Below are 25,580 nucleotides of genomic sequence, written 5' to 3' on the forward strand. Positions count from 1 at the left end.
GCTTGCAGGCAGGTCTCTCACCTGCTGGCTAGCTGCTGGAGACTGCCTTAGTTATGGTTTTATTGCTGTCAAGATACACTATGACCATGACAACTTTATAAAGGAAAATATTTAATTGGGCATGGCTTACATTTCAGAGGTTTAGTCCATTATCATCATGGTATGAATGTTAGAGGCAAGAAGTAGCTGAGAGTTCCACATCTTGATCCATGGGCAGCAGGAAGAGACTGTGACACTGGGTGTGGCTTGAGCATTTGACCTCAAAGAACACCCACAGTGACACATTTCCTCCAACAAGGCCTTACCTCCTAATAGTGACATTCCCTATGGGTCTATGTAGGCCATTTTTATTATAACCACTACAGGGTTCTCTCAGAGTCAGAATCTGTACAGAACACTCCCAAACACAAAGTTCTCAGAACAAAGGAGAAAGAATTACTGCCCTGGAAGAAGAAGCAAGGGTTGGGGGCTGCCTCTGGATCAGACAAAGGCGGGAGTTTTTGCAAAAGTGGGTTTTATGTGAAAAAAAAAAAAGAAGTTTATGTTAAGATGAGTTGGCAAGTCCTGTTTGAACAGGTTGGACACGGTAGTTAAATAGTGCATTTTGATTGCTGGACTTTGGTGTTTTGATAGTTGGACCTTGGGGATCAGCTTTAAGAATGAGTGAATGGGCAAATAAAATAGATCCTGGTGCCTAGCTTTAGGAATGTAGTCTAACAGCTCAGCAAGATAGAAAAAAGGGCAAAGGACAAAACCTGTCTGCAATGCTTGAACCTCCTAGAGAGCCCCCCAGGTACCGCTATAGCATACAAATATAATCAGTGTTGGCAAAGACATGGAACCCTTGGCATACTCACAACGCATGGCTAGAGCAGACGCAAAATGGTGTAGTCATGATGAAAAGCAGGTTGACCTCTCCTTCAAAAGGTAAACACACACTTGTGCTGGAACTCAACAATTCTACTGCTGTTGATATAGACTAGTTGCATAACCAGGTGTCTCTTCATGCCTTTTCCTGTCTCTATCTGACCTTGGTCTTTGCCTCTATGTCATCTGTTATCATGTCAACTTGAACCTGAACTCTACAGGGAGGATGTTATGAGATGGGTCACTAGGTAGCTCAGGTCAAGAGCACCATTATTTGTTCCACCTGCCTAATGTAAATAAAAGGAATAGTCTTTGAATGAGGAAGCTAGCCCTCAACATACAGTACGCTTGATGGTACATTAAGTATGAACTACCTATTCTCCAAAATTTGTGATCAAATTTCTAATTGTTATAAGTCAATTAGCTTAATATAGATACATACTTATGTATGTAAGTAACATGGATTAATCTATGCATATATGCAGTTGAAATGCAGTGTATGTGTGTGATATAGGTTGACCTTCAACTCAAGCTCATGAAGTCCTTCTGCCTTGGTCTTCCAAGTAGTCAGTCCATATATATCTGCCTTAGACCTGAGCTTGAAGCTTATGATGGTTTTGTTGTGATCACATGAACTTTTTATGACACCAGGGCTGAGACAAATCACAGGCTTTATAAACTACTCATAGATGAATATATTTAAGGATTGTTAACAGATTGACATGAGATTTTGACATCCAAACACCTCTATGGTATCAGTTTCCCCAAACATCTGAAGAAACATCTGAAGTGGAAACAGGATATTGGATCTAGTGTCATACACTTGAGACAAGTTCTCTGTCACTTAAGTGTATATCTAGGACCTATATTTAGTCTTTGATAATTTCATACGTGTATACAATGTATTGAGATGATGTTTATTCCCCTAGCTAGACCAACTCTTCCCAGATCCCCACTCAATTCCCCTTTCTCTGTGTGTGTGTGTGTTTATTTTTTCAAGACTGGTGTTAATTTATTCAGCAGTCTGCTCCAAGTTATTTAGAGCAATGAAAAGAAAATAGCGATATCAAAGACCCATGTTTGAGTGGTTCATAAGAACTGGATTAATCGTAGTCAAATCAGATCACTCATGTTTGCCTGAACTGGGTAGTGTGTAAAATGTGTTGCCTGCATGTGCAGAATGGCACTGATAGCCACAGGACAACACACTTGTACCTAGTAGCAGGACCAACCAGTAACAAATGATTCCTATTCAGTGTTAGGATGGCCAGGGTTCTGTTTTTAAATTCTGTGGTTTGTCCAAACTGTTCCATCAGAAAGTAGTCAAGTGATTGTAGGAAGCAGAGGCCAGAAACATAAAGGATCATGAGCTAAATTTTCCAAACGAAGAATTATTCTCATACTTGAAGCATGGGCTGTTGCTTATCTCCTACTCCTATGCAAATTTACCAAGTTATGCTGATAAAAGGTAAATTTGAATGCAAAGAAATCATCTGACAACAAAGCTTTCTAATGGTAAGAGAGCTACAAAGTTTATAAAATTCCCTTGGTGAACTGTCCTGTACATCCTCAGAAATGCAAACCCCACAGAGATGTGTTTACAGCAGAAGCTCAGTAATGCCTCCAGGGTCCCTTGGCGGTACCAGTCGCACATCATCTTTACTTAAAGGACGGGCTCTTCCCTTTACCTGGATTCTTGTACTGTGCTCACATGGGGTGTGTACAGGAGGAAGTAGGACAGGCTGGAGTGGGAGGAGCTTGAATTCTAACCCTCCAATGGCTTTTCAGCTGCAACACCAAGACATCTTGGACAGTAACTGTACAAGAATTAGGTGGGGAAGGACTGGTTCATTCTTTCATTAAGAAAAAAGAAAAATTTCAGCATCTCCAACCGATAGTATGTGTCCTGAAAATACTATAGGGTACCCTGGGTACATTGTGGCTAGTATGAAACTGTTCCCACTTCTCAATGCTGAAAAGAAAAGCCCTGATAGGTGCTGCTCTACATCTTCACATGCTTATAAAGAAATGGGGACCATTAAGTACAATTTGTTGGCCAAAGAGAATACTAACCCTGTGAGATTCAGAGGGGTATTAATATGCCCTTTGAGATGCTCAGCAGTTCCCTGGTACACGGCACTTCCCTAGGCATTCGTATGGTCCTTCATATCCTCACACTGTAGACAGAGCCAGGAGTTCACAAAATGAACAGAGAGACAGTGGGTCAGGACAGGGTGAGATGGCACTCACTGTAGCCAATCCCAGGGAAAATGGAGATGAGAATAGACACCAGAGTTTCTCTACTTCACCTGATGGCATATCGGAAGAGTCCTTGGGACATAGGCAACATGACATGTCAAGCACAATTGTGCCACAGAAAATGTCATTTCCATGACAATATATGCAGAGATTTAAAATTTCTAAATTATGTTCCTTTTCTAAACCCCAGGACCAGAAAGCAGGTGTCTGCTTGTCAGAAAACATGGCTCAGGACAGTAGCCAATGTAAAGGGAGGAGATGGTAGTGTTATGTCCACTTGAAGTGGACATGGTTACAATGTCTACTCCATTTGTTCAAAATCAGAAAGGCGTGAAGATAAATTGATGGGTTTGTCATATATGGCTCATTTACTAATGAAGCTCTTAAAAATGATATGGCTATTGAAATTCTAAGGTGTTCTGTGAGTCCCCTAAGCACACAGAGGTGTGTTTGTAGGAGGAGCTCCATAATGCCTTAGGATTGCAGTGGAAGCATCAGGTCGCCACCTTCCTGCACTATTCCCTCCCCCAGCACTTGAGGCAGGCTGTGCTGTATGCTTGTCTACCCTTTAGTGTCCAGGGAAGAACGTGCAAGAAGCACCATTTTCATCTAATGATCCTAATAAACCTAGGCTGTGCAAGTTCTGATTTGAGTGAAGTTGACGATGGACATCAGGAGAATGCTGACTCTTCTCTGTCTCAGACTGGGGTTACCTTGGATACCATTGACTCCTTAGGTAACTCTGACTCTTTCCATGCACAAAGGTGCAGGGAGGTGTCCAGGGGAAGCCCTTCTTCCCCGTCTGGGTTTGTCACCTCCACATGCTCTCACCTCCCTTGCCCCTCACCTCATAGAGCATCATGTTGTGACACTGTACAATATGACAGACCTAAACTTCAAATGTGCCTAGTGTTTCTGGGATGCCTTCCCCCATCTGATCCACACAAACCAGCATCTCTTGTGCCAAGTGATGTCCATGAGGCCAGAGCAGCAGCATATGCATGCATCAGATGATTTTGCTAAACATCTTTCCAAGGCCGACGGATCACCCTCTGCTCTCAGTGACTTGCTGCCTGCATGGGAATCCTTGCCACATGGTTTCTCTGACTATGAAGTTCACTGAATCAACCAGCTATGCCTGACATTAGTATAGCATTAGACAAAACTTGGAGAAATTGCTGTACTTGGAGCCTGACACAACCATGATGTTTCATTCACCAAGAGCAGCTTTTCCTAAATTGGCAATTATTGGAATGATGTTTATTTATCCTGTATCCTGTGGTTAGTATGATGGCAACTCCTACTGAGAACAAAGTCAGAGTCATTTATCCACCTGACAAACATTTTTAGGTCCTGTTGGTCCCAGCACTTGGACCCTCTTGATCCTCAGGACTTATGATAACACTGACATACTGGGACATGAACAGGAGTTTTAAATCCCAGAGAACCCTGTCACGAATTCCCATTTGGCTGGGGCAGACTTCATGGAGGGAACTGGATAGGTGTTTACTTCTGCCAGCCATCAGTGCCACCTGAGAACCTGGCTCTATTTCTCTAGTACTCAGAAATCTAGAGCACCCACGGCCTGGCTCTGCAGGCCTTCCTTCTCAGTGCTTTTCTGATGTTTCCACTGGCATGGAACAACCATGGATGTGCCTGACTTCGCCAGTCAGCAAGGCATGATGTCAATTCAGTGTCTCCCTTCAAATTCTCTGTGCTCCCATTCTTGGCCTTGGCAGATGTTATCTCTTTCCACAACTTCCCCTCTGAAGGAAAAGCTAGGCTTTGGGAGATGGACTGTTGATAGGGGAAGTCCTTCTGTGTATGTGTTTGTCTTATTGGTTGATAAATAAAGCACTATTGACCAATAGGGAAACAAGATAGATGGGACTAGGATAGGTGGAGGATTCTGGGAAATGAAGGCATAGTCAGTCACCATGTAGGACCCAAGAGAAATAAGAAGTCTGGACCCTTTTTTCCAGGAAGAGAGGGCCACATGGAAATACTCAGATTAGCAGTTACGGGTTAATAATTAAGTCAGAGCTAGCCAATAAGAATCCATAGCAAATGACCAACAGCTTCATAATTAATATAGTGTTCTGCATGCTCATTTGGTACTGATGAGGCTCTGGGACCAAGATGGAGGGAAGAATCTTGTTATAGAGTATCCCAGCTCTTCTAAACTCAAAGACATGCATTAGAATTTTTGTGTTACCTGAACTGCCTGATGTGTTTTATCCATTGGCAGCAGGGACTGGAAAATGAGCCCAGAGTTGGAGAACCTGGCACCAGCCCTCCTGCATGATATTGTTCTCTAATCATGGTGTCCAGGATGGACAATCAATAATCTTCACTTTGACCCCAAAGTTCATGCTGTCCTTTGGTTGATCTTCCTTGCACTGGATTGGGAAATGGGGTTTTCCCACCCAGGAAAACTTGGCTTGTTGTGCAAACAGAACAGAGGTAAGGGGCTTGGATATTTCAGGGCCTCTAGCACAAAGGATCTGGTCTCTTATTGATATCAATGTTCATCAAATTTCTTCTTTATTACAAAGACAGTTTTGGTTTTAGAGAAGATGACATAAGGATTAGAAGTTAAGGGAGGAAGAAAGGGACCTAGTACTAGTGGAATGTGAAAGGAGATGGGTACTTTAGGGCTCACAAATGCACACTGTTATTTGAGCACTTATTGAGTGGGTCTGACTAAAGATGACTCAGCAGGATAAAGAGTCACATGCAGAGGATTTGTGATAAACATAGAAGAACATACAAGTTCAGAGGTTATGCGAATGTTAGAATCAACCCAGGTACCTCAATATGTTTTGGGAACCCCAAGCTGACCCCACCAGCAGGCAACCCAACATGCCATTCTAAACACAGGTTGCTACAGCTCTTTGTGTATGTTCTGTGAACTCTTTAGCTCCTGGATCTTCTGGGGTAGAGTCTTGGTCCAGAACTGCAGCCTTCTGGCCTTCAGGGCTTGTCCCACAGCAGGTTGAGTATCCAGCTTCAGGTACTGCTCATCATGGTCCAACATGGGCCAGTAGGGTAGACCCTCGCTGTTGGGGTTCCTGTGGATATGATAACCAGTGAGAAAGGTGAGGTCACTATGATTCAAAGTCTGATCCCCTGATTTGGGTCAGAGCAGTGGAGCAATTAGGCCAGTGATGAGACAGGTGTCCTGATATAGAGCTACTATTGTCATCCACTGGTTTCTGCTCCATGTAGGGAACGACTACTCGACCTTTTTTATGTCTGCATATAAGAGGTAAGATCTAAAGAACAGTACCGTAACACTATGGCTCATGAGCCAGGTTACTGTGAGATGACCAATAACTGACACCTACGAAGTGTCTATATAAATGTGCTATCCAGTACAGAAATCTATATCTTGTGATGGAAGACCCATGAATGCTGAAGAGACCACCATCCAAAAGGGAGACTAGATAGGGACACACAGAGCCCTGTAACTCATATAGGGAAGGTTGAGAGAAGGGTGTGTTCTCACCCATGTCTTGCAAAGTTGGCCCAGTACTTCATCATTCTCTTGTTCAGTAGTTTCTCCTCCTCAGTGAGTTCAACTGGAGTTATGAGGAAGACAAATGTTGAAGTCCATGACTCCTCACACAACTGCCAACTCATGATTTATAATGACAGCCTCAGCTGTTTACAGATCCAGGACTACTGTTTTTGTCACCTTGCTTCGTTACTTACTTTATCCAACATCCGTGCATGCCTCTAATTGAATTCCTGCCCCAATGTGCTGACAGCTCCAGCACAGGCTAGACTGAGATGGGTCCTGATTCTAATTCTGATATAATTTTTTAGGCTACAGTATGTCACACATTTGATTTTCTTTTCTGTCAGAGCCTACCTTTCCTCAAATGGACTGAGTGCTCAGGAGTACCTGAAGTATCATCTGGGACCCCAGTCAGTTCAAGGAGAATAAGGAAGACTCACGTTTCATGCCAAACAAGATGTACCCAAAAACAAAAGGAACCTCATCAGCATGGTCAGCTTTCACATGCGGTGGCCTGACATCCTTTACAAAGGAGGGTTGGTGTTGGAACTCATAGAAGTAGACAGGGGCGTGGGAACCTGGAAGTGGGGACAAAACGTGATTTAGTGGCTCCTCATCTGGAGTTTTCTGATACCTATTTTGTAACAAGGTACCTTGCTATAAAGTTACCTGGAATCATAATATTTAAATGTAAGGGGCTCCAAGCTGGAGCACTAGCTGTGGAAAAGCCCTGGCTATAGGGTGGTCATGGCCTTTCCAGCATAGTTGTTTTGAGAGTGAATAGAGTATCAGTGACCCATTTTCTCCTCTGTACTATATGTCACTCTCTACAACTAGACATGAGACCTGGGTACCACACTGCTCCACAGTGCTCACCCATCACCTAAATCCCCGAGTTGCTCCCATAAGCCTTGTTACAGATGCACTTACTCTGAAAATGTGCTACTTGGAGAGCAGGGATCACAAACATGAAGTCTCCCATCATCTCTGTGAACTGTATTTGGAGGCTCTGGGGGTCCTCAGTGTCCCCCATATACTCTTCCATTAGCAGGTCACTGCACTCAGGAGGCAGCATCTACACCAAAGAGAGCAGGAAGAATGAGGCTAGGCATGTTTTCACTTATGTGAGCATCAGCCTTTGGTATGGGGAGAATGAGCCCTTAGACGAGTTAGAGTATAAATAATAAGATTCATTCTCTGAGATCATCCCTCACAGAATCACACATATATATTGATCTTCATTAATAGGGGTGATGTCTGAGAAGGAGATATGAGGGACCAGAGATATCTCACTCACCATTTGTGCTGCTGTATTCTTCACAACAGCCTTCAGGTTCTCTCTCGTTATTCCCTTTATTGTCTGAGCAGAGCCCATGACCTGGAAGGCAGAAGATAGTGCTAAGTGTGGAATATGATGGACTTAGATTAAAGATGCATTGAGTTCCCACTGCTTATCATATGAGTCTCCCGACCCCTAGCGGATTGGAAATGAACCTCACCATGGGGATAATCCAACTATATTCATCGTTGTTGATGCCGATTATGCTAGGGACAGGGTGAAAATCCACAGAAGCCAACAATTCCTGCGGATGCCTGGGTAGGAATACACCATCTACCACAGAAGGGATCATCATGAAGACCTAAGGGGAATTAAAAGTCAATGCTAAAGGCCATTCAAATACATATGGTGATGCCCAGTGTGTTAGCTCCATTATTTTCTCATTTCTTCCTTGGCTCCGTGTGCTCAGCTCACTCTGGAAGACAATCTACATTTAGATTAGTCTATCTTGTTGTTCACACTGTACACAGAACTAAAGAACACAACAAAGTCTGATTATATCTTCCAAGATGCATTATTCTACTTACATTGTTAATAACCAGAATCTCTGCTTCACTCTTGCCTCTCAGACAGTGCACCAGGGCCTCTGAGTCCATGGTCTCACATCCAGATATGTTAGCCACCGTCTGTGAAGGGGAACAAGCAGGGATTGGAATTTTTACAATTCTAACTAAATACTAGTGCCTTAAATACCACACTATAGTGTCTGTTGTTTGGTGATCAGTATAAATATAAATTGTTCCCCATATCCTTTTCCTCAAAGTTGATAGCCAGTAAGCAGTATCCTGTCTACCTCCATAGTTTTTGTTCTCAGGGTAGTTTTATTTACTCTATCCATCTTTTTGTGTTTCATATATAAGAGAAGGAGTAAGGATGCCAATGTTTGTATGTGATTGTTAGAGGACCAAGTCTCCTTTCTTCAAGACACCCCTTTATTTGAGACAGGGTGCCCTCTTGTTTTCTGCTCCCTGAACTAGTTGGGCTGCTCTGTGAACATTAAAGGATTATCTTGTCTCTGCCTCCTACCTGGCCATAGGAACATTGGAATTACAGATACATGTCACTATCTCCAAGATTTTGTGAGTTCTGGAGTGTTGAAATTAGGTTGTTAGTCTTGCATTTAAAAAACCCCACTGAGCCACCTCCCAAAACACACCCATATTTTTTGTCAGTGACGGAAGCTTTCATGAGCAGCTTTCTAATAGCATACTCACACAGTTTGAAGAAAAGGTTAGTAGAGACTAGCCCCAGAGTTTCTCAAAAATTACTGGAAAGAAACTGATTTCTCTGGTCATTGGGTTCCCCACTGAACAGAACACCAGGTAGCAGAAGATAAAGGCTGAGGGGCAGACTAGGGTTATGATGCTTGAGGCACTTACAGTGTAGACCTTCTCATGGGTATCAGTAAGGCCAGGTAGCAGGACAACCCCACTCTCCATGATGGCTCTGTGGAAGAGTCCTTTGGACATGGGGGACACAACAAGTGAAGACACACTTGTGCCACCTGCAGACTCCCCAAAAATGGTGACCTTGTCAGGATTGCCTCCAAAGTGGGCGATATTCTGTTGGACCCAGTGCAGGGCAGCCACTTGGTCGAGGTAGCCCCAGTTGCCTCTGGCATGTTGATCTCCAGTGCTGAGAAATGGAAGGGACATGGATCAAAGGATTGTTTAGGGTCTTCTCTGCTGCCATTGCTCAGCTCAGCCCTAGTCTCACCTGAAGAAGCCCAGGACACCCAGACGGTACTGGATAGTGACCACTACCACATCCTCAATGGCTGCTAGCATGGATCCATCATACATAGAAGCCATTCCTACAACCAGACCACCTCCATGGATCCACACCATCACCTGGAGAAGGCAAGAGAGATTCCTGGAAGCTCCCAAGCAGCCCAAGCTCTGAAGGACTACTTCCTAGAGTATTAACTGCTGTGCCTCTGCAGCTTTACAACTACATACAAATAAATATTCAGCACTTTAAGGCATTGTTTCATGACAGGGTCCTCTAGTAACACCATCAGTGTATTTATAGTCCACACACTCATCATGTACCTTAGTTTTAATTAATGGTTCTATGTATACAGTAATGGTATCACTATTCAGACATGCTGTAGTGGAACAATGAGTGGTGTCTCCATGGATATCTTCCAGACTTTTAAAAAAGAGGAAAGGACCATAAACTCTCATTGGCACTGCAGAAAACCCAGAAGTAGAAATGGGGACCTCAACTTTGAGGCTTAAACACACAAGTGGTTCTTTAGGGCTCAGGTTGTAGCAGATTCCTGGTGTTACCAAAGATCTAGAGCCTTTGATCACTCAATGCTTTGTGTCTCATGCCCAGGTATCTGCTGCATAGTATGGCTGAGAAGGTCTTCTTTGACAAGAACAAGACAAGGCTTTTCATTAGAGTCTACAGCAGAGCTCAGGTTGCTTTTGCCCCTTCTAATCATCTTGAAAAACATGTCCTGTCCCCAAGCTGACCATGTCCTGAGACTCACAGGCAGGTTAGAGCCCTCATGGGCATGAGCTGGTGCATAGATGTTGAGGTGCAGGCAGTCCTCAGACATAGATATAGGAGGCAGGGTCAGTTTCCTATCCTCCAGACCTTCTACATTCATCTTTTCAATGTTTTGCAGACACCTGATGGAAATAGAAGACAGATATTCAAAGAGATGTATGGTGATCAAAACCAGTTGTGAGTCTAGGCCTTTCTCAGCCAACTATAGCTACTGCTCTTTTTGATGCCCCATTAGTACATATTCCCCCTCTAAAGTCCGTCCCACCAAGGTAAAGCCACAGACTGTATGGCAGTTAGGGTGAAGCCAGATTTCTAGGGAGTCCTCCAGTTATGTTTGTCTGCATATTTTTTCTAAGTCTAGGATATAGAGACTTGTTTCTGAAATATGAATCACACACTTTAGAAGGGTAAGGATGGCTATTTATTGTGGAAGCTTCTTACAAGAGAAACTGACAACCCAAGTTGGTCTCAGTGGCTTCAGAGACCCAACTCGAATCCCCAGCAAGAGAGAGCCAAATGTCTATCCTCCCAGTCTTTTATCCCTGCCTCACCCCCCCACATACCTGTGACCACAGCATGGTCAGTGCTAAGAGTACCGGAGATCTGTCCCTACAGAGACTTTTAGGTGTCTCTATGGAAATGATTGGCTGTATGTAGTGGCATTCACTGAAATTCATAAGAATAGAAAAGTGACTTAAGAATTAGCAGTCATACAAGCTTTTTCCACTCTCTGTTCCTGTTTATTGATATGATGCAACCAGCTCCTGTAATTCTCTTTCAATGTGAATTCCCTCATATTATGGTTTGTAATCTGGAGCCTTTGGTAGTAGTTTTCTCCCCTAAGTTGCTTTTATCAGTACTTTATCAGCCACAGAAAACAAACTAAGACTGCAGTACTGGAGTGTGGTACTCCACATGTGCTAGAGAATCAGTGGACAATACTGGCCTAAAGAGCAGTGAGAAATCCTTCATCCCATGTACAGGCTCCTAGGGAATTTTTTCTACGGTGTCTCTAGAGGGAATTAATTACATATAATTCCTTGGTCAATATTGCTTGGCCCTATAGGTTGTCAGTGTGACTGCAAGGGTGGGGTTGGCAAGTATCCATCTCTGCTACACTCCTCAGGACCTGGAGCATATTCTACTGCAGTCAGGGGTGCTCTCTGCTTAATAGGTCACACAACTGATGCCTAGAGATCTCTGCCATTGTGGAAGTGAACACTGGGCTTAATTTGAATCTGTAAACAATTTATTCTTTGTTTCTCTCTAAAGCATTGGCATCTAATTCTCTATGGCTTCCAAGCTCTGACCTAGTAGACTGGCAAGGTTATTATATTCAACCTTACCACGTGGGTTACAACAATGAATGGGGTTAACCCCACAATGAGAGAAAATACTGTGTAGCTGAAATGGAGGAAACGCTTCACCATGGCTCATAGCTCACAGCATCTTTTCACCCCAGGACCTGACATCCTCTAGGTCCAGAACTTACATGGCTGGATATGAGCTTCCATCTCTCACACCACTCCATGGCTCAGGGGCTTCAGGGGGTGCAAAGCGCAGTGGTCCTACAGGTGGCTTGGCAAAGGGAATTCCCAGGAAGGTGTGGACACCAACTTTTGTGTCACTCACTTGGATGAGGCTGCCTCGGACCGGGCCTGTGATTGTGTTCCTGATGGGCCTGTCCTCTGGTGAGTCCTGACCTGTGGGGAGAGATGCCATCAGGGTTAGTTTTGTGCAGTCAGCTGCCAGCAGGCTGTGGGAATTCTCATCTTACGATTACCAGGACACAGGAAGGGAACCCAGGACCTCCTGGTTCAGCTATGGGGTGTGAGTGTGGAAGCTCCCTATCACTCAGGGCCAGGAACATTTCCTATTGCTATGTAAAGGGTGTCACTGTATTTCTGTGGCCAAAGAAGTCACACACTCTGAGTCATTTGTCCACATGAATTTATGATTATTGTTATTTTAATTGAAAGGTCAGTAGCAGCTGCATTCATAGCCACACTGAGGATGGGAAAAATGCCTTCAGCTCACTTTTTCTTGAATTATCTAGCACTCTCCAGAGATTCTTACACTGAACTGTCTCCTTAGGATTCAGTGGTCTTAGATATCTCCAAGTCTCTGTGTGCTAGTGAGCCACAAAACCTGTGGGCTTTGGTCAGGAGACTGGGAGGCACACATTTCCCAGAATTTTGTCTATCTGCCAGATCCTATCATTTCCACAAGCCCCCCCAATCCCTTTGTCTTCCCTCCCACAAACTCAGCCTCTGATTTTGCAGAATTTGGCAGTTCTGACTCTCATAATTCCCCATTTAGTGAGCCTCACCCTGCACATGGAGGAGGATAAGCAGGAGCCCAAAGACCACAGCATTCAGCCAGCCATGAAGTTGGTTCAGTGGCATTGTCAGGTCTCAGGCCAGAGTCTCTGCTGCTATATAGGATGGCCACATTTCACAAACAGGAAGCAGAAACTTCTAGGCTTGCTCAGGCAGGATTTTAAATAAAAAGGATGTAGGCGGGAACTTGGTGTGGTTGGCAGAGTTACCTTTGTTGGAGAACAGATTAGTCAGAAATGAAAAGGAGTCAATGTTCAGGAGGCAGGGCAAAGTCTCGTCTGCTTTCTCATTCCTCTTTGGCCTTCTGATAAGGCACAGTATGGATTCTGAAGCTATTCTGTTATACCAGGAGCTCTGTCCTCCTGGGCAGAAAGCTTTAATAGGAGAGACAGAGGACTCTGTGAGTAGTTACATATTCAAGATTTCACAGGAGAGACAGAGGACTCTGTGAGTAGTTACACAACCAAGATGTCACAGGAGAGACAGAGGGCTCTGAGTAGGCACACACTCAAGATGTCACAGGAGAGACAGACAAGTCTAGGTGTGACCTCATCCTCAAGACTCCTCTGTGCTTTTAAGACTCAAGTTTAGTGAGCCTGCTTGCAGGGTCCCTGGTCCCTGCAACAATCTTAGGGTCTACTTAGGCACCTCACTGTTGGGTCATAGTTGTTTGATCAAAGCAATTCTGGGGCTTTTAAAATCGACAGCCCCTATTCACTCCACCCTCATGATGTGTGTCCTCTAGTATCCAGTTCCTGCCAAGATCAACTTCACAGTCATTGATCCATTTAACAAATATTTTTAGTTTTGCATTTATTTATTTATTGTGCTCATGTACATATGTGTATGGATTCTCCCTGGCCACGGCTCTCACATGGAGGTGAAGGGGCAATTTGTGTAAGTCTATCCTCTAATTGCACCATGTGCAGCAAAAAGTGGAAGTTAGGTCTTCAGGATTGGATGAAAGTTCTCCTACCACCACTTCTTGATCAATATCACACATATCATTGGCAAGCAATTATTGGGCCTTGCTTGCTCCAACACTAGGGTCAAGCTGATATCTCAGAACCTATGATGAATCAGAGATAAAAGTCTACAAATAGAAGTTTATGAGTCACAATAAAAAATTAACATGTTATATCAAAATCAGAGATAAAAGTCTATAAATAGAAGAGAAAGTGGGAGATACTCTTCAACGAGTTGGTACAGGAGACCACTTCCTAAACATAACACCAGTGGCGCAAACACTGAGATCGACAATTAACAAATGGGACCTCCTGAAACTAAAAAGCTTCTGTAAGGCAAAGGACACAGTCAACAAGACAAGAAGGCAGTCCACAGAATGGGAAAAGATATTCACTAACCCCACATCTGACAGAAGGCTAATCTCCAAAATTTACAAAGAACTCAAGAAACAAGTCTCCAAAACACCAAAGGATCCACTTGAAAGGTGGGGTACAGAGCTAAATAGAGAATTCTCAGTAGAGGAGGCTAAAATGGCCAAGAGACACTTAAGAAAGTGCTCAACATCCTTAGCCATCAGGGAAATGCAAATCAAAACAACTCTGAGATACCATCTTACTCCTGTCAGAATGGCTAAAATCAAAAACACCGAAGACAATTTATGCTGGAGAGGATGTGGAGAGAGGGGAACTCTACTCCACTGCTGGTGAGAGTGCCAACTCATACAGCCTCTTTGGAAATCAGTGTGGAGATTCCTCAGGAAAATGGGAATTAATCTTCCACAAGACCCAGCAATTGCACTCTTGGGCATATATACAAATGAGGCAAATTCATACAACAAGGGCATCTGCTCCACTATGTTCATAGCAGCATTATTTGTAATAGCCAGAACCTGGAAGCAACCTAGATGCCCCTCAACTGAAGAGTGGGTGGAGAAAATGTGGTACATTTACACAATGGAGTATTACTCAGCAGAAAAAAACAATGGAATTTTAAAATTCACAGGTAAATGGATGGCACTGGAGGAAGCCATCCTGAGTGAGGTAACCCAGTCACAAAAAGGCAAACATGGTATGTACTCACTCATATATGGTTTCTAGAGACTCTGGGAAACAGGAATGAACCTAAAAGATATGCATATATGCATAGTACCCAAGAGAAGAGGATTGAGACAAGATCCTCTGAATGGATGGGGAACACGGTGAGGGGTAAGGGGGAGTGGGAGCTGGGAAGAAGAGAGGGGGAGAGGTCATGGGGGAACAGGAAGTTGAGTGGGTGGGGGTAGAATAAGGGGAAGAGGGAATCATAGGTTAGAAGACGGATCAGGCACCAGAGTGACCTCCAGTGATCTAAAGGGATAACACCAATTGGCAAGCTAAGTAATAGGGGAGAGACCACCTCGAATGCCCATTCCTGATAGTGAACTAAATGTCTATAACCATCTGGGAGCCTTCATCCAGTGGCTGATGGAAGCAGAGGCAAACACACAGTTAAACACTGAACTGAACCCAAGGAACCCAGTGGCAGAGAGAGAGGAGTGATGAGCAAATTGGCAAAGAATGGGCTGGCAAAACCAGCAGAGACAGCTGATCTGAACAGGGGAGAGCTCTTGGACCCCAGACTGACAGCAGGGAGGCTAACATGGGACTGATCTGGACCCCTCCAAATGTGAGTGTCAGTGAGAAGCCCTGGGCAACCTAAGGGGCCTTGAGCAGTGGATCAGTGTCTATCCCTGGAATACAAACAGTCATTGTGTGCCCATAGCACAAAGAGGGATGCTCTCTCAGCCTGGACTCTTAGGGGAATGCCTAGACCCTACCCGGAGTGAAATGACCCTTTTCCTCAATCCACATGTCCCAGTTAGGTTTTTTTTTCTACTTGACAAAAGCAACTGTCATCTGGAAAAAGCAACCGAGATTGAGAAAATGCCCTATCAGATTGGCTAGTAGAAAATTCTGGGCCTTTTTCTGGTAAATTACTGATGTAGAAGGCCCCATTACACTGTGTGCAGTGCCACTCATATGCAGGTGTCCTGTGGTGTATAGGAAAGCAAACCGAGGAAGCATTGGGTATCAAGCTGGTGAGCAGTGTTCCTCCATGGTCTCTACTTCAGTTTTGGCCACCTGTACCCACCAGAGTTCCTACTCTACCTTCTTCTCAAGATGAACTATAAATTGGAGGCTGAAATAAACCTTTTTTACCTAAGTAACTTTTGGTCATGGGTCTTTATCACAGCAATAAGAAGCAAACAAGAAAACCATGCATACATGGTTTTGCCAGTGATGGAAGCCACTGGACACAGCCTTGATTTCATATAACATACTTAGCAGACATGAAGTAAAGGGAGTAGATTCTAAATTTTATGCCTCAGAAATAATGGAAAGAGGCTCTTTCCCATGATCCTTGTTTTCCTTACTTAGCAGAATAATAGAGAACCAGAGACAGACAAGGACTGAAGCAGCAAAGTATGGGCTAGTATTGTTGAGGGCACTCACTGTGTAGACCACCTCAGACTTCTCAGAGATAAGGTCAGGCAGCAGGGCCACTCCACTCTGCATATTGGCTCCAGGGAAGAGTCCTTTGTTCATTGGGGACATGACAAGTGAGGAAACACTGTGCCACCTGCTGACCCACTAAATATAGGGTTGCCTCCAAAGTAGGCAATATTCTGTTGGACCCAGTGTAAGGCAGCCACTTCGTCCAGGTAGCCCCAGTTGCCTCTGGCGTGCTCATCTCCAGTTCTGAGAAATGGAAGGGACAAGAATCACAGGTCTGTCCATGTTTAACTCAGAAACCCATTATACACCCCAATCCCAGAGTCGCCTGAAGAAGCCAAGGATACCCAAATGATACTGGATAGCAACCATTACTATATTCTCAGTACCTGCCAGTATGGATCCATCAGTCATGGAAGCCATTCCTATAACCAGCCCACCACCATGTATCCACACCATCACCTAGAGATATCAACACAGATCTTAGGAGGCCCATAGCCACTCAAAGGTCAATAGGACTGCCTATTAGATTATCTACTGCTTTGCCTCTATTTAGGTCAACATATACACAGATTTCCTAAAGATTTCAGGACATAGTCCACAGATGGGATATTCTAGATATATAAGCATATTTCCATTCCCAGTTCCCCATCTCAGCATGAATTAATGGCTCTATATCTAAAGTAATGTTATCATAACTCTCTGACCCATCAAAGTGGAGCAAATAGGAGTGTTTCCATTAGTGTCTTTCATCATTGCTAACCAGAAGAGTCATCAGATCCCATTAGCACAACAGATAACCTGCAGCTAGAAATTTTGGTTATGTCAATATGGAGCCCCTGAGCACCCTCCAGAATGGGTCTGCCAGGTTCAAGTTGATAGAAGAATTCCTGGTTTAAAATACTTAAAGCCTTTTACATCTCAGAGTCCCAGTGTGCTGAGCTACACACCCAGGTTTAAGCAGCTCACCATGACTGAGATGAACTTCTTGAACCCAATAAATTAAGACTACTAATCAGGGTGTAAACTACAATGGAGCTCAGAATTACTTTGTCCCTTCCAATCTTCCAAAAGAATAAACATACTCTTCCCCAGCTGACTACAATCTGACACTCACGGGTAAGTTAGAGCCCTCATGGGCATGAGCTGGTGTGCAGATGTTGAGATACAGGCAGTCCTCAGACATAGAGATGGGATGCATTAACAGATTCATTTCCTTTGCTCCCCCTATAGCCATTATATCAGTCTGCAGACACCTGGTGAAAATGGAAGACAGTTAGTCCCAGATATGTGATATCAAATCTAAATCTTATTCTGAGTTTTCTCTCAGCCACCTTCAGCGACTACTTTCCACGATGCCCTGCCAACATCTGACCCCTCTCTAAATTCCTTTTCTACCAATGTAGAGTCCACCAGCTCTGTAGAAATGGGAATTGGGCAATACTTTTAGCGAGGTCTCTGGCTGAACAGTAATAATCCGAGTCAGGCTAAATAGTATAGAGAGACCACTGGCATCCTCTATGAAAATGATTGTCTTCCTGTACTGACATTCATAACTCCTGTACCATTTAAATCCAAGTGTGGTGGTTAGTTTTGATTTTTGACTGACAGGATGTGGAATCACCTGGAAAGAAAATCTTAATGAGGGTTTGACTAGATCAGCAGTTCTCAACCTTACTAATGCTGTGATACTTTAATACAGTTTGTCATGTTGTGATGACCCCACTATAAGATTATCTTGTTGCTACTTCATGAGTATAATTTTGCTACTGTTATGAATAGTAATATAAATATATGATATGCAAGATATCTGATATTAACTCCTGTGGGGATAGGAACCCACATGTTGAGAATCACTGGTCTAGATCCTCTTGGCCTCTGGGCATGCCTGTGGAAAAAATCATCTTATGTTCATTGATCAGGAACACCTGCTTAGAGTAGGCGGCACCATTCCCTAGGAAGAACTTCTGAAGTGTGTAAGAATGGAGAGAGTAAGTGAAGCATTAGCAGGCATGCATGTGGCCTACAGGCTCTCTTCCTAGTTACAGATGAGATGTGATCAGCTCCCTTAAACTTCTGCCCTTGTGGTTTCCACCTATGGTTGATTATAACCAGGATTTGTGACCTATGGTAAAACTATTTCTTCACCAAGTCTCTTTTGCCAGGGTCCTCTAACACAACAACAGAAAACAAGCGAAGGTACATGAGTATTGGGATACTGTGCTCACATGGGAACTACAAGAATGAATAGGGCAGTGATGTATTCTTCATCTCACTCCAGACTCTCCAGGGGCCTCCTTCTTCCACATGGTCCCCAGTAGAAAGCATATGGACTAGTTTCTTAGTCGGTGGCACCTGGGCAATGGATGGCCACAGTGACTGTGAAGAATGGCCTTAATCTCTGCTCCTCACTGCAGTACAGCTCTCTGTCAGGAGCCTGGTACAGTTATTTTAAGTAAATAGCACATCCATCAGGAAATGCACTGGAGACTGCCCTTAGTACTCAGAGAAAGCTGCTATAGAACTGAGATGGAGGAAACACTGCACTGTGGCCTAGAGATCAAGCCCGAGGTCCCCTGAACCCCAGAACTTACATGGCTGGTAGGAGGTCCCATCTCGCACACCACTCTACAGCTCAGGGGGCTGGGGGGGGCAAAGCACAGTGGTCCTACAGGTGGCTTGGCAAAGGGAATTCCCAGGAAGGTGTGGACACCAACATCACTGTCTTTCACATGGACAAGGCTTCCTCTCACCTGCCCAGTGTGTGTGTTCCTAATGGGGCTGGCTGAGTCCTGTCCTGTAGGTGGAGAGATGACATCAACTGTCACCACACTTAGGAATTCCTACCTCATTGTCCCCTTGGTACATTGGGAAGGTAACCTGGGTTCTCTCAGTTCAACTACAGGAGGTGAAGATGAGGCCTACTGGATTATCTAGTCATGGAAACCTTGATGTTGGCCCTCTATAAATTGATAGGGCACTTCTCCAGTCATCAAGGTGACAGGGTCTGAGCCACTTGGCATTACAAACGAATTATTGTCATTATCCAAGGTCAGTAGGTACAGCCACACACAGAGGAGGGGCATGTTCCTGCTGTTCTTCTGTTCCTGCTGGCTCCTCAGTACATAGTAATTTCACACTTATCTGAATCACCCTGTGCCACAGGGCCTACCCTGTGGGCTTTTGTGGAGGTGATAGGGGGTGCACACATCCACACTTTCATCTGTCATGTCATCCTGCTCCTCCCTTCCTGGTGCTTCCTTCCCACAAGCTCAGCCTCCAACTCTGCAGAACTGGGACAGCACTAATCCTGATCTCCTCTGCTCACTTAGACAGTATCACCATGCATGTGGAGCAGGAGAAGCAGGAGCCCACAGGCCACAGCATAGAGACAGCCAGGAAAGCTACTGAGTGGCATGGCTGAATCCTGGGCCTAAGTCTGTGCTGCTGCAAGATGACAATCTCTCTACAGGAAACAGTACAGGTAGGCCTGGCCCAGGCAGGAATTTATACCTTTCAGGGTATAGGTGTGGAAATTAGATCTGGGCAAAGTTCTTATTGCAGGGGAACTGATAAGGCAGAAGCCACAGGGAGCCAATAGTCAGCAGACAGGGCAGCCACTCTGTAGTTCCTGCTCCTTCTCTGGCCTCTGCAATGGACACTACCTAGCATGAGAAATCCTTCTGGAGCACCAGGTTCCCTATCCTTGAACATGGAGCCGCCGTGATCCCTGGCCCTTTTACTCACCAACACACGGTGGGTGTGGAAGTGAAGATCGGGGAGCAGAAAGCTGTAGCAGGAAGAGCTTCTGTGAGTAGAGACACATTCAAGAAATGAAGGGGCAGGAGCTCTAAGTGTGAACTCATCCTCAACACTCCCCTGGCCAGGTGGTGGTGGTTTGACCTTTAATCCCAGCACTCGGGAGGCAGAGGCAGGCAGATCTCTGTGAGTTTGAGGCCATCTGGTCTACAGAGCAAGTTACATGACAGGCCCCAAAGCTACACAGAGAAAGCCTGTCTTGAAGAATCAAAAAAGGAAAAAAAAGACTCCTCTGTGCTGTCAAGACTCAGAGTAGTGAGTCCACTCTCAGAGTCACTTGTCACTTATGCTGATCTTCGTATCTGCAGGTACACTTCCTGTTAGCTCATGCTAGTTTCATTGAAAGACCCAAATTCTGGCACTTCTGCCTGTGTGTGCAGCAGTTCAATAATGCCTTCGGACCCTAGTGCAGCGGTTCTCAATATCCCTAATGCTGTGACTTTAGCATATTTCCTCTTGTTGTGGTGACCCTGAAACATAAAATTATTTTGAGGCTACTTCATAACTGTAATCGTGTTACTGTTATGGATTACAGTGTAAATATCTGATATGTGACCCCTGTGAAAAGGTCATTTGATACCCAAGAGGTCATGACCCACACAATGAGACCCACTGCCCTAGTGGATATCCCAGGCATCAGCCCTCTTGTACTCAAAGGAAGGGTTTTCACTCTGCCCAGTTCATGAGCCCAGATGAAGCTCATCCTCATCTCTCTATGCTTCCTGACTGACATTGCAAGGGTCATCATTTTGGTAATTTCCTATGGTTGGCCACCTAGGCAATGAATGAAATGTGTAAAATCTAGTATCCTGGGATGGCATGGGTTTTTAGTATTCAGGGGGCTTGGGAGCATCAAGATTTAGAGAAGAGGTGATAGAACTCTTTAACAACACAGATAGACTTCATTATGAGAACACAGATGCACATTGAGCACCATTTGTCACCTTTGTTTAATGGAATAAAGATGAGAGAAATTTTTAATTTTTTTATTTTTAAATTTAAATTTAAATTAGAAACAAGGTTGCTTCATATGTCAATCCCAGGTCCCTCTCCCTTTCCCTCCCCTCCTCCCAAGCCCTCCCAACAACCCCCCCATACCCCCTCATTTCCCAGGTGAGGCCCTCTATGTGATGGGGAGAAACTTCAACAGACTTAAACAAACACACATACACACACACTCACACACTCACACACTCACACATACACACACATACACTGTCACACGCACAGAGTCACACATAGTCACACACAAATATACACACACAATCATACACATCACACACAAATATACACACACAATCATACACATCACAACAAATATACACACACAGAGTCACACATAGTCACTCACAAATATACATACACAACAATACACAGAGACACACAGACAGATACACAGACACACAGTCACACTTTCATGCACACAGCAGCAGACTGCCATGAGAGTGGCTGAGAGAAGCACAGCTGTGACCTGCACACAAAATGACTGCTTGTTGTGGGATCATGAAATGAGGAGACCAGAGAAAGTCACCTAAGAACCTAAAAAACCTGCATGCTCTAAGTCTTGACCCAGGATGAAATAAGTGCTTCAACACTGTGGGTTTGTTAACTCTTCTTTTACTCAGAAAATGCCCTGCTTTGGATGTTGTGCAGTCTTAGGCAGCCCTGATCCTCTCTGCCTGGAGTGCAGGGAGGTGTCCTGTGAGACTCTCCTTCTGTGTGTGTCATCTCTATCAGCTCCCACCTTCCTGACACCTCCCCTCCCACAGCACCACGTTCTGACATTGCAGAATTTGGCAGACCTGATGAGTCCAACAAGAAAAGTTAAAAGCCCCAAATCAGCCCACAAATCTTCCAATGCAGCCCTCCTCATTCTGACCCACAGGAATCAGCATTTTTGGTGCCATTTTTGTGGATGAGGTCAGGGCAGCAGCTACTCACAGCCACCAACTGACTTTTCAACATCTTTCTGAGTCTATGTGCTCTTCCTGTCCTGTGATTTGCTGCCTACACACAATGGCCTTGCAGGCAACATCTTTGTCCATGTATCTCACTAAGAGAAACTGCCTGTGATGACTGACAGTTATTACAACAGACAAAACCTGCAGAAACGGTCCAAATAGAGCCTGACCACACCTACAATGTTTTATCTTCAAAGAAAACATCTTCATGAAACGCTGTGTAATGGATAAAAATGCCTTCTGGCTGGAAGCTAAAGAGCCATACTCCAGAACAGGAGTCATTGGTGAAAATCAAGTTAGGTGAACAAATTTCTTCTCTTTCTGCCTTTCATTTTCGTGCTGATTTTGAGACAGAGTATTGTATGCAGTACAATACTGCTATCTCAACTTCTCAGGTTCTGGGTTTACAGGTGTGTCACAAAACATGAAGCTAATATATTCCATCTAAGTAATCCAGGGCATCATCTTTAAGCCCCTGCCACTTTGATGTTCTATGGACAACACAGGTCAGGATGAGACAGAAGAAGACAGGATAAACTCCATCCCTCTTACAGTTGTCACTGACTGTGAGCCCAGGAATCCAAACAAAGAATACTCCAAACAGTAGTCGTGAGTGAGTTAGAGGTATCTTCCTGCATGGAGAATTCTGGTGACTTCCCAGAGCCTGGTGACCCATAGCAGGGATCACAGGTGATGTGAGTTCAGTGGACATGACAGGAAACTCAGGAAGAGGTCAACAAAGTTTACAGTATCAGATAACAGAGCCTCAGTAGGAGGACAAGGGGTTCACACTAGGAAAGTGTAAGTGCTGCACATACACCCTGGGCATGAAGCCATTTTGGCTCAACTTCAGATAAGAACCTTGAAGCTGCTGATAGGCCCAGAGCACACATGCCCTTTGCTCAGGAATCTAAACTGTCGTTGACCCAGGTTAGGTGCGTGGTGAAGGGAACCCAGGGACAATTAAGTTCAACTGAGGCATGTGGGACACCAGGAACTACGGTATGCCTAATAACTCTGTACCCTTTGAAGGCTTCCATGTCACTTTTCTGTTTTAGGAGGTGACACACTCAGAGATATCTGGCAATAATAATATTTTATATTATTATTATTATTATTATTATTATTATTATACAAAAGTCCAGGAGCAATACAGCTTCAAAAATACTGAAAAGATCCATCTGCTCATTTATCACCTGACCTGTAGGTTCAGCACAGCTCAGATCACCTGCTACTAGGCTGACTCCTCAGTATGGGTAACCTCCTCCTGTATCAATGATGGTTTGCTTGGGAGAAGAATACTCTGTGGGCTTTGGTGGGGTACTTGGAGTCAATTCTCTCCTTCCTCATTGTGGGTTCAGGGATTGAACTCTGGCCACCAGCTTGGAGGCAGACACCTTTATCTGCTGTGTCATTTCACCGGTACTAGTAAGGGAATTTGAAGACACACTTCCTACAATTTCTTCTGGTGTGTCTGTGAGTTAATTCATCTCTGTAGTCTCAGTTTCTCACTCTGCAGAATTTACCAGTTTAATCCAAGACTCTCTCTGTCCCCTTCAGAGTCTCTCCTGAGAATCCCACAGCAGACAGAGATTAAGGATTGTAGGAGCAGAGGGGTCAAGGACACCAGAAGAAAACCCATGCAATCAACTAACCTGGGCTCATGGGAGCCCATAGAGAGTGAACCAAGAACTAGGGAGTCTGCATTGGATTGACATAGGCCTCTGTGTATATGTGACAATTCTGTAGCTTGGTCTTCTTGTGGGACTCCTAACAGTGTCTCTGGCTCATTTGTAGATTTTTGGGATCCTACTCCTCATGCTGGGTTGCCTGGCCCAGCTTTAATACAAAAGAAGTGCTTAGTCTTATTGCAACTTGTTATGCCATCTTTTGTTGATATCCATTGGAAACCTGACCTTTTATGAATGGAAACACATAAGAGGAATGGATTGTGGTGAGGAGAGGGGAGATATGGTAGAGGGATTGGGAAGAGAGGAGGGATAGGAAACTGAGGTCTGAATGTAAAATAAATATTTTTTAAAATTCCTAAAAAATAGTGATGCTAATAATAAAATGAATTTGGAGGAAAAACGTCTTGCCCTGCATGAGGAGAAGAGGAAGAAGAGGGCCATAGGGCACAGCATTTAGCCACTTGGGAAGTTAGTCTGGTGAATTGATGGGCTCCCAGTCCCAATTGTGTGCTACAAAGGGGTGAACAGAATATAGGGACCTTGGTCAGACAGGAATTTGGATCCAAAGTGGAGTAGGTGGAGAGTTTGCTGCGACAGGGCAAGGTCATTGAAGTGAACTGACAAAGCAGTGGTTACAAGAGCCAGTGGGCAGCAGGTAGGGCCAAACCAGGTCCACCATTCCTGCCTCACCTTTAGCCTCTGTGGAAGGCACAGCACTCCACCCAACGTCCTTCTAGGATACTTACAACCCTCCCTTAACCTGGAGTCACCAAGTTCACAGTTCTTCAGTATCAAGCCCAGGGAGGTGTTGGGGTGGAGAGGAGGCTGCAGAAATATGTAACTGTAAACATCAGGAGGGCTTCTCTAGGAGATGCGTGCTGAGGATGTCACAGGAGAATGGATGCAGCTCTGAGAAAGATGACATAGATAAAAGAGAATTGCATGAGCAAGCCCACCACCCTTAAAACTGCTCCCCACTTCCAGGACTTAGTTTCCTGAGTCCACATTCAGGGTCCCTCATCCACTGCAGTCATGATTTAAGTCTACACACCACACTCCTGCTCAAACACAGCTATTTCATTGAAACACTGCAAACCTGAATCTCTGAAGTACCTATCCCCCACCACCCCATCTCCATACTGCCTTAGTTACCATAGCCAGATCCTACAGAGATCAATTTACAGTCCTTTACCTACTCAGCAAATGTTCAACAGGGACACTCTGGTTCCAGTGTCTGGGACTAGCTATGCTTTCAGAACCTATAACACAGGTCTCTCTGTAGGAACTTCAGAATCCCAAAGAGCCCTGGCAGGTTACATCCAAGAGTGGAGGATCAGGAGCAGCTCCCTCCTAGCCGAGGCTGACTCCCTGGAGGGTGTGGGCATCAGTGTCATACAGCATGGGGTGCCATCTGAGGATTGGTCTTGCCTCCATTTTTTCCAGTCCCCCAGTCTTGGGCACCCACAGCCTGGCACTGCAGAACTTCCTCCTTTCTCCTAGCACGGCACAGCCATAGCTTCTCTTGCCTCCTCCAATCAGCAAGGTTGTTGTCATTTGACTGCAGCCCCTCCAATTTGTGGGCCTAGGCCTTGCTGGCAGCTGTTTTCTCTACTCTGAATTTTCTGATGCAGAGAATTGGTGGGCTGTGAGGCTGAGAGCTACCATGAGAGATGTTCCAATTTCAGCTCCTCCATTTCTGGATACACTGGTGCCTTTTTTTTCAAAGCTGGAGTCTGGCATCATGTTGAGGGGATGTTTCTTCTGCGACTTACAGAACATTATTCAAAGGATGTCCACTGATGGTTTCCCA

At 44.6% G+C, this 25,580-nt stretch overlaps 1 protein-coding gene across 2 annotated transcripts; it reads right to left on the reverse strand.

The window, feature by feature from the left end:
* Window positions 1-5,653: 5,653 nt before the first annotated feature.
* On the reverse strand, window positions 5,654-13,031 carry LOC101844888 (acylcarnitine hydrolase-like). 2 transcript variants are annotated; one of them, XM_013126535.3, is made up of 12 exons: window positions 12,832-13,031; window positions 11,995-12,205; window positions 10,483-10,624; window positions 9,702-9,835; window positions 9,365-9,620; window positions 8,513-8,611; window positions 8,146-8,286; window positions 7,944-8,024; window positions 7,577-7,721; window positions 7,087-7,224; window positions 6,635-6,707; window positions 5,654-6,197 (listed from the first exon to the last, which is right to left on the reverse strand). In XM_013126535.3, exons 1-12 carry the CDS (start codon window positions 12,905-12,907, stop codon window positions 6,011-6,013), a joined length of 1,683 nt encoding a protein of 560 aa, XP_012981989.3. In that variant the 5' UTR covers window positions 12,908-13,031; the 3' UTR covers window positions 5,654-6,010. The 2 variants fall into 2 exon arrangements, with proteins under 2 accessions (XP_012981989.3, XP_040592574.1); XM_040736640.1 differs by having other exon boundaries at window positions 12,135-12,205; window positions 12,832-12,855.
* Between the last annotated feature and the right edge of the window lie 12,549 nt (window positions 13,032-25,580).

Source organism: Mesocricetus auratus, unplaced genomic scaffold (genome assembly GCF_017639785.1).
Source record: "Mesocricetus auratus isolate SY011 unplaced genomic scaffold, BCM_Maur_2.0 Super-Scaffold_100062, whole genome shotgun sequence".
In the NCBI taxonomy this organism is placed as follows: Eukaryota; Metazoa; Chordata; class Mammalia; order Rodentia; family Cricetidae; genus Mesocricetus; species Mesocricetus auratus.

Bases quoted from the DNA above. Each gene is read 5' to 3' on its own strand.
- LOC101844888 (XM_013126535.3), bottom strand. From the start codon at position 12,907: ATGCCACTGAACCAACTTCATGGCTGGCTGAATGCTGTGGTCTTTGGG. The intron at 9,621-9,701 runs GTGAGACTAGGG...TCCATTTCTCAG, and splicing joins GGTGTCCTGGGCTTCTTCAG to CACTGGAGATCAACATGCCA. The intron at 6,198-6,634 runs GTGAGAACACAC...TCATATCCACAG, and splicing joins GCCAACTTTGCAAGACATGG to GAACCCCAACAGCGAGGGTC.